The sequence below is a fragment of the Humulus lupulus genome, chromosome 5 (assembly GCF_963169125.1).
Source record: "Humulus lupulus chromosome 5, drHumLupu1.1, whole genome shotgun sequence".
Classification (NCBI taxonomy): Eukaryota; Viridiplantae; Streptophyta; class Magnoliopsida; order Rosales; family Cannabaceae; genus Humulus; species Humulus lupulus.
In genome coordinates this window covers 64,078,937-64,092,381 of record NC_084797.1, presented here as the reverse complement: position 1 = coordinate 64,092,381, position 13,445 = coordinate 64,078,937, and the positions used below count along the sequence as shown (strand labels likewise).

General features: G+C 34.9%; 1 protein-coding gene and 1 long non-coding RNA gene across 2 annotated transcripts; both read left to right on the top strand.

Moving 5' to 3' along the window:
* Positions 1–9,562: 9,562 nt before the first annotated feature.
* On the top strand, positions 9,563–10,103 carry LOC133780435 (uncharacterized). Its single transcript, XR_009869311.1, has 2 exons — positions 9,563–9,642; positions 9,868–10,103. It is a non-coding gene; the product is annotated as an uncharacterized LOC133780435 (long non-coding RNA).
* A 404-nt stretch (positions 10,104–10,507) lies between these two features.
* LOC133779186 (uncharacterized) lies at positions 10,508–13,191 on the top strand. The gene is made up of 8 exons (XM_062219178.1): positions 10,508–10,555; positions 10,652–10,750; positions 11,417–11,512; positions 11,658–11,723; positions 11,828–11,918; positions 12,252–12,316; positions 12,414–12,537; positions 13,079–13,191. The coding sequence occupies exons 1-8, from the start codon at positions 10,508–10,510 to the stop codon at positions 13,189–13,191; spliced, it is 702 nt and encodes a 233-aa protein (XP_062075162.1).
* Positions 13,192–13,445: the final 254 nt, after the last annotated feature.

Genomic DNA, 13,445 nt, shown 5'->3' with positions numbered 1-13,445 from the left:
CCAAAAGCTCTTGATAGAAGCTTAAAAAAGCTTCAATAACTTGTATGGGTTCATCTACCCGAGTCCCTCTTGCATCAATAATAGATAGAATTCTGTTTTGTCTTCTTCTTTCCCGAATACTAAGATGAAACAAAGCTGAATTCTCATCTCCATGTCTAGCCCAACTCAGTTTCGACTTCTGCTGTAGAAAGGAGACATAATCCTTGTGCACCTTTGTATATTTATTCCTTGCCTCCAGCTCTTCATCATGCAAATCAAAGTTCAAAGGGTCACACTTAAGCCTTTCTTGACAGTCCATTAGATGATCTCTAGCATGAATCTCGGCACTTATTATATCAGAATAGCCTTGAGTATTGATCTCCTTGAACACTGGCTTTAGTGCCTTCAACTTAGTAATGAGCTTATACATTCTTGTCCCTGTAAAAGGTTGCTTCCAGATCTCTGCAACTTTCTTACCATACTCTGGGTGCGTAGACCACATATTGAAATACTTGAAAGGCTTCCTACCACAAGGAACTTTTGCATAAACCGTGAGGATAGCTGGTGTATGATCAAACAGTCCCTCATGCACAAAAATTGTCTCAGCTTCCAGGAACAAACTCTGCCAAGCTTGGTTTGCTAGTACACGGTCAATCTTAGAATAGATTCTATCCTCTCCATGTTGTTTATTGCACCAAGTATAAAAATTCCCACTATATTTGACATCCTCAAGTTTGCAATTTGCTACACAGTCCATAAAGTCAGTAGAGGTCTTATATCTCACTCTATTGCCAATCCTCTCCTCTTTTGCTAAGATATCATTAAAGTCACCCATCACAATCCAAGGCCCCTTAATATTCAGATCTTGAAGGTCTTTCCAGAGCCATTTCCGCCCCTCCTCATCATTAAAAGCATACACATAAGTGACAAAGAAAAAATTCTTATGATCTACTGTTGTAACTCCAAGATGTATCATCTGACTTGTACACTTAATGATATTAATATGAAAACTAGAAGGGTTCCAACTAACCACAATTCGGCCTCCTGAATGCCATGCATTATTTGAAGTGAAGCACCAACCAACAAATAAATTCAAGTATAAGGCTCCTAGTTTCTGAGCCTTCACTCTAGTCTCGAGCAGACCAACCAAACCAACTCTCTGAGAAGCAATGAATTGCTTTACTAATCGCTGTTTTTGTTGGTTGTTAATCCCTCGGACATTCCAGCTGAGTACTTTATCCATTTGAAAGAGGAGGTGCTCCCCCCCCTCTTGTATTTTCACTTTGGGCTCCAGTATCTATCATATTTTGGGGTAGATGTTCCTTATGCTCATTTTGCACCACTTCCCCCCCATTCAAATCTAGCACCTGAAATGAATTAGTGACACAAGTATTGACTGGAGGATCCTGTGCTTTAACCTTCCAGACCTTCGTTGCTGGCTTGAATCCATCCGGATCAGCACTGGTGTTCAAATTGGGTGCCATATTCTTATTCAAATCCAGCATTGACACTCCCGGTTCAGCTGGTTTCTCTGTTTTCTTAACCACCCATTCAGACTTCCTACCTTCTTTTCGCCTACACATATTGGATTCATGACCCATTCCTTGACAGTGGTCACATATTACTGGTTTCCACTCATACGTGACAGCCACTGAGGTGTTACTACCATGCTCATCCTCAAACCAAATCAAATCTGGAAAAACTTGCTTAAGAGAAACTTCAATGAGTACCCTAGGATAGCTTAACTTGTCCCTAATTTTAGTGATAGAGTCGACCATTAAAGGCTTTCCTACTTGACTGATTATCTTGAATAAGGACTTCTCTCCCCAATATTTCAGTTCAAGATCATCCAGTTGAACCCAGATTGGAACCGATTGAATGTCCTGTTTCTTGAAATTAACATTAGGATCCCATGCCTTCATAATAACAGGCCTCTTATCGAAAAAAATACACCCCCCTGAAATCACTTGATCCCTGTACTCAACAGAATCAAAACGAATTAAGAAGATACCATAGGACAACTTGCCCACTTTGTCTACTTTATCCTTCCAAACACGTCGAGAAAACCCCTCTATGACTGATAATGGTGGATTTGCTCCTAGCACATAGCACACCATAGAGGATTTCCAGTAGTCCACTTCATCCTCAATGTCTTCCATAGTTATCTTAATTTTCAGTTTTTCAGCAGACTCGACAAATTTGGACTCCAGATTTTGCATCACATTGCCAGATCTCAAGATCGGAGGTGTAACGTTCTTACCTTGAGACACTGCAGTTGTCGTATGTCGATGGGCTTCCATGAATTGCTGCGCTTCCATGACTTGAGCAAATTTCATACGAACGTCTTCCCGCTGTTGGTGCTCCTGTAGGACTGTGCTAAAAGAGACCTCCTCAGTACCATTTGCAAATGGCAGATGATTTTCAACTTGTTCCGCTTCAATTTCCTCATCCGAAAAGTGTAGTGGTTCAATTCCGAGAACTTCATCCATAGTTTTTGTTTTCCTCACATCAGAACTAGAGTCAGGCCCTCGTTTTTTCTTTTTCTTATTAGCTGATTTAGGCTTGCTCTGCAACTTCGCCCTCGTCTTCGCCATGGCACCAGCTCAGAGAGCTGAGAGAAAGCTCTGTACTGATAGAGAAGTAAGCAAACCTTCATGCATCATATTTACTATTCCAAATATAATCTGATATTTATTATATGCATTAATTCATTATATTTTATTTTTTTTAATTTTCAGCAAAATGTCCAATCCAAACCCTGTAATTGCTTTACTTGCTAATGAAAAACTGACTGGTGATAACTACAAGAAATGGAAATAAAAAATGAACATTGTTTTGATATGTGAAAACAACATGTTTGTTTTTAATGAGGAATGTCCTGAGGTTCCTGCTCTCACTATTGCCAAAACTGCAAGAGAGAAATATGACAATTGGATCTTATCAAACAATAAGGCCAAATGTTATATGCTTGATAGTATGAGCGATTTGCTCAGAAAGAAGTTTGAAACTGTTGAAACAGCCTATGAGATTTGGGAATCCATACAAGACATGTTTGGCCAGCAATCTGATAAGTGCGGACATGATGCTACTAGAAGCTTCATGAATATGAAAGAGAAGAAAAATGTTTCTGTAAGAGAACATGTCCTAGACATGATCAACATATTGCACGATGCAAAAATCCATGGTGTGACCATTGATGAGAGAACTCGAGTAAGTGTGATATTTGAATCTCTCACACCAGCTTTTGCAGCATTCACTACCAACTATGTTATGAACAAATTGGAGTATAATATGACCCAACTGCTGAATGATTTGCAAACTTTTGACTCTCTAAACAAAAGTTCCACTAAGGTTGAGGAGGAAAATTTTGCTGAAATCAAGCCTTCCACTTCAAACGGTAATTCAACGAAGAGAAAGGGTGGCCAAGGAAAGGACAAGAAAAAGGACAAACAACTAGAGAAGACCAACAAGTCTTCCAAGAAGAATAATTATGCAAATAACTCCAAAAAGAAGGCACCGAAAGGAGCATGTTTTCATTGTGTAGTTGAAGGTCATTGGAAAAGGAATTGTCCTGAGTACCTGACTGAACTGAAAGACAAAAAGAAGGGTAAATTTGATTTACTTGTTTTAGAATCTTGCTTAGTGGAAAATGATTTATCATCCTGGATAGTTGATTTCGGAGCCACTAACCATGTTTGTTTTTCTTCGTAGATTCTTAGTACTTCAAGGAAGTTGGCTCATGAAGAGGTGACCATGAGAGTTGGAAGTGGTCAGGAGATCTCGACAGCTGAAGTAAGAAAATCTCGCCTAGATTTTGATAATAATAAATTTGTTATGTTAGAAATTTTTTATTTTATTCCTGGATTAACTAGAAATTTAATTTCCATATAAAATTTCAATAACACAAGGTTTTAATGTTTCTTTTAATAATAATTCGAGTGTTATTTCAAAATATGGTTTTCACATTTGTTTTGCAAAGTCTAAAGGTGGACTTTACAAATTAGAGCCCAACATCGAGCATGTTTATAATTCTAAATTATTTAAAACTGCAAATCCTAGATCTATTAAAAAGACAGATTCTGATAGTGAAACATATATGTGGCATTTAATATTAGGACATATTGGTCTAGAGAGAATTAATAGACTAAAAAAGGATGGTCCTTTAAGAGAATTATCTATTGGTTCTCTCCCACTTTGTGAATCATGCATAGAAGGCAAAATGACCAAAAGACCTTTCTCTACTAAAGGTTCAAGAGCCACAGAACCACTTCAACTTGTACATATGGATGCTTGTGGTCCACTAAATGTCCAACCTAGAGGAGGTTATGAATTATTCAAGATATGGTTACCAGTACTTAATGCAAAGGAAATCTGAAACCTATGACAAGTTTAGGGAATTTCGACCAGAAGTTGAAAAGCAATTTGGTAAATCACTAAAAGTACTTCGATCAGATCGAGGTGGAGAGTACTTAGATTATGAATTTGAGGACCATATGCGTGAGCATGGAATTCAATCCCAACTCACTTCACCTGGAACACCACATCAAAATGGTGTTTCAGAAAGACGGAACAGAACCATATTAGATATGGTTAGATCGATGATGAGTTACTCATCATTGCCTTTTACATTCTAGGGTTATGCAATAAAATGTGCTCTATACATACTCAATGTTGTTCCATCTAAGCCTATACAGAAAACACCATTGGAATTATGGAGTGGTACTAAATCTAGTTGACGTCATTTTCGTATATGGGATTGTCCTGCACACATGCTTAAAGGAAAGACTAGGATGTTGGAATCACACAATAAAGTGTGGATGTTTGTGGGATAATCCAAAGAAACAAAAGGTGGTATATTTTATAGTCTTTAAGATAACAAAATGCTTGTATCTACAAATGCTACTTTTCTGAAGCATGACTATATAAATAACCACAAACCTCAAAGTAAAGTCACACATGAGGAAATGGTCTCAAGTAAACAAGACCGATCACCAGCAATGGCAAGAGAGAAACAACCAGAGGATATCGTCAGTTCTATTCAGAACAATAGTGAGCTTTGTCATAGTGGGAGGGTTGGTAAACAACCAGTAAGCTATGAACATGAAGTTCTGATGCTTGTGTCTGACATAAACAATGATGATCCATTGACATATAGAGATGCAATGGAAGATTCTGACAAAGAAAAATGGCTGTTATACCCAAAAATTGGAGAATGCATCCTAGGAGGCTAAGGAGAATGCATCTAGGAGAGTGCCTCCTAGGAGGGCTAAGAGGGTGGTCCTAGGAGACCCCAAGGAGGGTGTGGTCCTAGGAGACCCCAAGGGTGTGTAGGAGGTAAGCCTCCCAAGGTTTTCTAAGTGTTGGCTCGAACGTGCCCAAGGTAAATAGCTAAGGAGGAGGAGTCTCATGCAAGAGAATGGAGACTTAGACTTTCATAAGGAAAGTCTATACACTGTTCGATCGGACATGTTTGGGAGATGCTAAAGGGGGTTGCCTCAATGTTGTCCAAGGTGGGGTTCCCTCAATGTTGTCCAAGGTGAGGTTCCCTCAATGTTGTCCAAGGTGAGGTTCCCTCAATGTTGTCCAAGGTGAGGTTCCCTCAATGTTGTCCAAGGTGAGGTTGCCTCAATGTCGTTCAAGGTGAGGTGCCAAGGAAGTTGCCTCGAACCACCTTGGTCCGAGGAGAAGCCAAGGAGATTGGTTCAAGGAGGAACATGGCATGCTAGAGGAGAGTACATGTTCGAGGAGAACCATGCACGTTCAACCCACCCAAAGCATGTCCTACCACCATGCATGTTTAACCAGCACTTGCATGGGTAGTGAGTAGGAGGTGGACCAACTAGCTAGAGGAGACTAAGTCAGACACAACTTCAACAACATGCGCGGGAATCTCTCATTCTTCCCACAAATGGGGAATTTGTTACATTTTGAATTTTGAATGTTTATTTGTAATATAAATATAATAAATATAGTAAAATATCCCTATTATAAGGGGATATCAGTTGAGGATCCCATCTCTATAAATAGAGAGCTTATGAGATGAGAGAGAGGGCCCTTCTGCTTATTCTTTCTAGAGAGATAAAATTGGGTCTGTCCATTCTAGAGAGAGAAAGTGCTGAAATTAGAGAGAATTCTTGTATTTTCACAATTTATACTGAAGAAACTCAGTTGGCATAGTCCATCTGATCTTGAGTATAGATTTATAAATCACAACTCTAAGTGGATTAGGCTATTACCGACAATCGGGGCTGAACCACTATAAAAATTCTGTGTTATTTACTTTTCTTGTTTATACCGTCTGTTGTCGTTTACATTCTCTTGAAGGTTCGTCATATTTGACGTTCTCACGTCGTTGGCTAAAAACGCAGTCAACAATGGCTAAACGCCATAGACCTTGAAATGGAATCGATGCATTCCAATTCTGTCTGGACTCTTGAAGATCCACCTAAAAATTTTAAACCTATTGTTTGCAAATGGATATTCAAGAAGAAAAGAGGAGCAGATGGGAAAGTAGATAATTTCAAAGCAAGGCTAGTAGCAATGGGCTACACACAGAAAGAAGGAGTGGATTATGTAGAAACTTTTTCACCTGTGGCCATGCTCAAATCTATCTGCATATTCTTATCCATAGTTGCATGCATGGATTATGAGATTTGGCTAATGGACGTTAACACAACTTTTCTGAATGGCTATCTTGACGAAACCATTTACATGTCTCAACCAGAGGGGTTCGAAGTTAAAGTTCAAGAGGCAAAACTTTGCAAGATTCTTAAGTCTATTTATGGACCTAAACAAGCTTCGAGATCTTGGAATCTTAGATTCGATGAAACAATCAAAATGTTTGGTTTTGAACAAAACGTTGATGAACCTTGTGTTTATAAACAAATCAAAGATAAGATTGTGGTATTCCTCATTATTTACGTTGATGATATTCTACTAATTGGGAATGACATAGAAACATTATCAAAAGTAAAGAAATGGTTAGCTGAGCAATTCCAAATGAAAGATTTGGGAGAAGCCAAATATGTTTTGGGAATTCATATCTGTAGAGATCGAAAGAACAAAATTTTGGTACTTTCTCAAGCAACTTATATTGATAAAGTGCTAGAATGCTTTAGCATGCAAAACTCCAAGAAGGGCACTATGCCTACCCGTTCATGAGTCAAATTGTCTAAAGAACAATGTCCACAAACACCTCAAGAAGAGGAGGGCATGAGACATTATCACTATGCCTTTACAGTAGGCAGTCTAATGTATGCAATGTTATGCACTAGACCTGATATTTGTTATGTAGTAGGGATAGTCAACCGTTATCAATCCAATCCTGGATTGAGTCACTAGACAGCAGTGAAGAATATTCTCAAGTATCTTAGGCATACTAGAGATTACATTCTTGTGTATTCAGGTGAAGACCTAAAAGCAATTGTAGTAGTAAATGGTTTTAATGAAATACATAAATTAATTGAATTATTGTATATATGCAGCTTATGTACTATATTATAGCTAATAATATTAAGTAAATATCAGAAAATTCTAAAGTTCATCTATGTGGTCTCAATCTCATATTGGTATGAGAGGATCAAGATTCAGATAATGAACTTAAATAGTTCGCAGTAAAATAAAGTTATGGAATCTTTAGATTAATTACTGCTAGTACAGTCCACTAGTATTATGAATACATGTGACCTAGTGTAGTAGGACACTTTAGTGGAGGTACTTTGCATGTTGAGAGTATGTAGAACTGGATCATATGTTACTTGATCCTTTGATTCATGTGTTACGGTTTGCCAGAATGATCAGGCTAAAAACAATTGTTTTGGGGACTCAATGATGTATATTGCATGGGACATAGTTTAACATATTTGGAATCTATACCTTCTTATAGATTGAATGATGATTCCTTTTTCTGTTGGCTTTTGGAACTGAAAAGGTTATTGATGTCAAATTCATAATCAAATTATGAATTAACCTTCACTAGTAAAGTCAATGGTACACTAGGAATCAAGATATAATTAAAAGGGTAAAATAGTAATTTTATTCTCATTTAATTATGAATCATCAATAGATGATTAATTTGTATGTAATGATTATATCAGTGAACACTTTGTGATTACAATAAAGTACTCATTAAATATATGTCTTTAATTCTCAAGAGTTCGGTCTCATATTTATAGTGGAATAATCATGAGATTAATAAATATGATTATTGAATCAAAGAGTTTTGGTTAATAATCTTTTATTTATTAGAGCTTGTAATTATTTGTCCATAGGTCCCCGGGCCGGCTCTATCAACATTAATCAAGGTAAGAGTTGATACAAGGGTTAAAATGTGAATGAGTTATTTTATAGAATATTTAATCTTCAGGGTAAATGTGCAATTATGCGATAATTGAAGTTGCACAATTTATTATTGCATTTGTGAAATTTCAAATTTTTGTAGAAATAAAAGAAATTGATTTTAATCAATTATTTTATTTAAGTGTGAATAAATAAATATGGATAGTCAAAACTGGTTTTGATTATTATATTCATTTAATTAATAATAAGATGATGATGGAAATTCAAATTTTTAATTTTAAAATTTGAAATTTAAGTTATCTTTTTCCTTAAAAAGATGATACCTTATTCGAATATCTAATTATTAATTAATTAAAAGTAAAAACACATGAAAAATCAAAATCTCATTTTTCAGGGAGAGGCCACACGCATAAGGCTTGGACTTCTCTATGCGTGTGACACATCAGATGTTATCTGATATTGGTTTTTCATTTTTATTTTTAATTAGTTAATTAAACATTTTAAAAAGTGTTTTAAAATAGAATGTTAGAATTTTCTCTATAGTCATTATTATAACAAAAGGTGGTTGATTTTTCTTCATTATTATTATTATGGTAATAGTGTCTATATATTCTATTTGTGAAAAAATAGAAACAACAAGTTTTTGTACGAGAAGAAAATCTATCATCCTTTACACAAAAAGAAAAACCCACTACAATAAATTCCCCATTCCACAACACATGAATATAAGCTTTTTCAAAAAGTATTATAATAAGTCATATTAGAAACAAAAACGGTAAAATTGGATTTCTGAAAATGAAAGATAGGGCTAAAAATTTTGAGCGGCAATTGAATTTTTTTTTCATTATCTCTCTTCATTCTTTTCTCTCGCCAAAAACACTTTGCCCGATAACTTCTCCATCACACGATTCAATATCCATCTCCATCATAGCCTTTGTTTCTCTTCTCTCCCATAATCTAACAAATTGACCTTCCTTATCTTCTCTATCTAGATATACACTAATTTAAAGCTTCGATTGAGATATATAATGTCGATTGAGCTAGAGATTCGTAGAAAGAAAGATTAAGGGCTAAAAATGATAAAACTTTAGAAGGTAAGCTAAGCATTTATTTTCATCAATTTTATTTTCCAAAACCCCTCATTTATATGGGTGGGTTGTTCTGTACAGAGACAATATCATATTTATAATTTTTAGTCATTATATTTTGGATTTTTTTTTGCTCAATCTCAAGATGAAGCTTAGCTCAAAGCCTCACTTTGAATCTTTCTAAATTTATCTTATTTAGTCCAGTAAACAAACTCGTGACACATCCTTGGCACTAAAGTGATGGACAAAAACAAGCAGTTGATTATTTTCTCTTTGGGTAAGCTATAATTCTCTCTCACTATCTATAATTTGGTGGATTTTAATTATTAGCATATTTATTCAATTAATCTTTCTTGTTTGCATAATGCACTCGATGTGTTTGTGAAAAATTCCTTGAGGGTAGCTAGCATAGTGAAATCTACATATATGTTTGTTACATAATGCACTCGATGTGTTGAATGTTAAAAAGCTATGTTTTTACTTTTTTATTTATTTTTTTCAGCAATTTGATGCTGGTGGAAAACTATTGCATAAATTGGATACTAAGCTTGCAGTTAGCTCTAATGGGGAGGATGAACTCGCGAGCCTTATTCAAACGTAAGGTTATATCAAACCTCGTTAGTTTATTAATAATCAAAACAAACTATGTGAAGTTTTGAAGAAAGAGAAAGAGAAAATTGATTAGACAAATGGCCATCCTTGTAGAGATAAAAGGATATGAGTGTTCTTTGGACACAATACTAGTTTCATTTTTGGAGAACAAAAGCTTTCTGCAAAGGTTTTCTTTCCCCAAATACCAACAAGAAACCGTAACTATTAATGATGGAATGTCATATTTGTTTATTTATTTTTTATATAATGAGCTTACTTTTGTCACATTATATATAGATTATACATTAAACAACCTCCATCAACAGTCTCTGGATATGATGATGAGGTGGAATGGGCAGAATACAAAATCAAAGAAACTAATATGTTTACTGTAGACAAATATCAACAGCTGAGGTTTTCCAACACTTCAGAGATGTAGATTTCACTTTATAATTGGGTGCTTTTCCATGGAGATATAGCTTATAGCATATTTATTTTATCGCTAGCATAGTTTGGGAGTTTGAGTTTTTGCATTTTCCCTCTTGTCATGTATGGTTTTCACCCATGATGAGGGTAGCTCCATAGTTTGCTACCATGAGGTTTGGGGTTTTAACCCATCAATTCCTTGTAAAGATTTCATTGTATAGAAAATGTGTAGATTGTCTTGAACTTCTTAATTTTACTTTGATATGCAGAAGCATGATGGTTATCCATCAGGGTCAATGGTTGACTTTGCAAGCGACGCAGATGGGTCTTCGATTTTAGCTGTTAGTAGATTGGTGTTTCATTCAAAGGTTTCACTTCTCACTTTGCATGTTTGATTATTTTATTTCTTTAAATTTGAGTAACTTTAAAGCGACACTCTACGATGATTAGTTTTTTTATGAAATTGCAAGAGCATGTTTTGTACAGTCACCTGAAGTGTATGTAGATTCTAATTAGAGGAAATAGTCTAAATACAATAGTTTATTATTCAAAATGTAAAAAGTGCAAATAACTATGACCAAAATTATTTATAGAACCTAATTGCAAAATTTGGAAAGCTCCACCAAAATCTATGATTTTCAAGATAAGGCACTATTAATTTCATTGGTGGTCAATTGATGATATAGATATATAGGCCTGATTGCTAGGATAATGTCAATCTCATAATTTTATCTCTCATATATGGGGTTATCTCACTTCATTAATACAACTATAATTGACGATTCCGTATAACATTTGTTGATTTTTTTTAGATATTCACAAGAAAGAAGACTCGTGAATGTAGGAATTTCTCTCTTAATTTGAAGTTGTTTGCTTTCAACCACTGTTTAAGATGAATCACTTTGCATATGGTTGACATTTGTCATATATATACGAGTGTTTACTAGATCAATTTGTCTGAGAATTTTTGCTCTTTTTCTTTATTTAGTTCAATTAGTTGTCTTCTCAATGCCTTTTTTTCTTCTTTGTCACAGGACTTAGCAACTAATGGTAAGTGTTCATTGCTTATGGCTAGAGATCCTGAGGATAGGACAGATTTAGTGATAACTCTGCATGGTGATGCTATTCTTGTAAGTACTATATTATGCCCCTCTCTCTCTATACATATGTATGTATATATATATTTATATATATATATTCGTATAAAGATGTTATTGTCTCAAAGGGTTATTATTTAAAATAACAAGACTAAGACTATTATCAACAATTTAATAGGTCTCTGAAATTGATAAAGCATATGTTCGCAATGCATATTTGGCGAGCCATCCCAATGCATTTTGGGTAACTTATGCTCCCTTGTTCTTAAGAATAATTAACATTTTGTCACACCATATGTTGTGACAATTTGTATAGTCAAATCATTAAATCACTACTCGCATCTGAAGGTTGACTTTGGCGACTTTCAATTCCTGTGCATTCAACCAAAAGTGGCGAGATATGTGTCCGGGGTTGCGACGGCTTTGCTAGGATCTGGAGGTTTGTACATCATACAGTTTTAAGTTTCCTTTTCTAATTCTCTTTTTGGATATTGTGTAGTCTTGGTATCTTCCAAGTTTAATGCTTATCTTCAGTACATCACAAATTACATAAGAAAGGACTGTCATATAGCTTTTTATGTTTTCCACTTTTTTAACTCCTACACTTCACATTTACACAAGAAGCACATGGTTCTAATTTCCCTTTCCCTTTCACTTGACTGTAAAACATGACTTTTTATGTTTTCTGCACCTACTATGAGTTCTATTATCATGGTGTTGTGCGTTTTCTTTTTTCTTATTTTCTTATAATATTTCTTAATTTTAATTTCAAAGTTTAGCAATGAGGAGTATAAAGATGCAAAAGTTGATCCAATTGTTCAGTTCTCTAAGCCTGTTGTGGAATTACTTATTACCTAATAGTTATGGCATCTTTTTGTACTGATTTCAATGATTTGTGTTTTAGTGATTTTAATTATGAATCATTTTTTGCTAGACTCACATGAAAAAGGATCATGCTAATGACACAAAAGTCATTGTGCAACATTCAACATCTATTCCGGTAATGAGATCTATACAATTAAATTTAAAGGAGAATCATTTCCCCTCTTCTTTTCTCTGTTTTTATGCTATGAAGACGCATGTGGAATCTATATCCCTCATTGAAATGAAAGTCTATTAACAAGTCAATTTTAGGCACATGCCTATGCATATGATCTTTTACAATAGCATGTAACATGTATCTTTTACCCTCACACTTGACCATCTGCTGTCACTACTGTAAAATCAATGGTAAGGGATGTTAGATGGTCAAGCGTACTGCTGGGGAAAGCTGTCACTTGCAAAAATTTTAAACAAGACAATTTTATGGAGGTATGTCACATTAAGTATTATTTATTTCTTTAATTATTTTTATTGTTACACTAAATAAAGAGAATTTAGGATTGCTCATAATTCCAAGTCCTACTATGTGTTCTTTCTCAATATTTAACCCTCTCAAAGTCCTACTTGCAACATGTATATTTTGGATGGTTTGTGTTGGTGTTGTAGCTTGTTGCAGTAATTAGCTAGAAAAGGAAAGCCAGACTTGTTCTGTTTTGCTTCTAGTTTTATTGATGTTGTTATGTCTACCATTTCTCTTGCTTCTTATGGTACATTTAGGTTTGCTTCTAATGTTGTCTGCCTTTGATAATTCTAGATATTCATGTGCGTTAGTTTCCTCTGTTTTTACAGCTTTTTTCACTGCTGCAATTTTCAACTTTTATGTTGGATGACTAATTATAAACAATGTTTAGTAAACTCAAAATTGTTTTTTGGAGTATGGGATCAAGGAATAGTTTAGGTTAGTGATAGACTTGATAACTTAAGAAAATTTAGTGATTTTTTATGAGAATCTTTGGTATGTTGATATTTAGTGTTGGTATTGGGCCTATTGACCATGGTTAGCTACTTAGGATTTCTAGCTTTTCGTTTGTTATGGATTTACACATGATGAGCTTTTGGTTATTGAGGAAAAAAAAATGGTTGA

What these genes read in the sequence shown, in the direction of transcription:
- LOC133779186 (XM_062219178.1), top strand. Translation starts at nt 10,508, where the DNA reads ATGGTTTTCACCCATGATGAGGGTAGCTCCATAGTTTGCTACCATGAG. An exon ending in GATTGGTGTTTCATTCAAAG is followed by an intron (nt 10,751 to 11,416) that starts GTTTCACTTCTC and finishes TCTTTGTCACAG; the next exon opens with GACTTAGCAACTAATGGTAA. An exon ending in GCCATCCCAATGCATTTTGG is followed by an intron (nt 11,724 to 11,827) that starts GTAACTTATGCT and finishes TCGCATCTGAAG; the next exon opens with GTTGACTTTGGCGACTTTCA.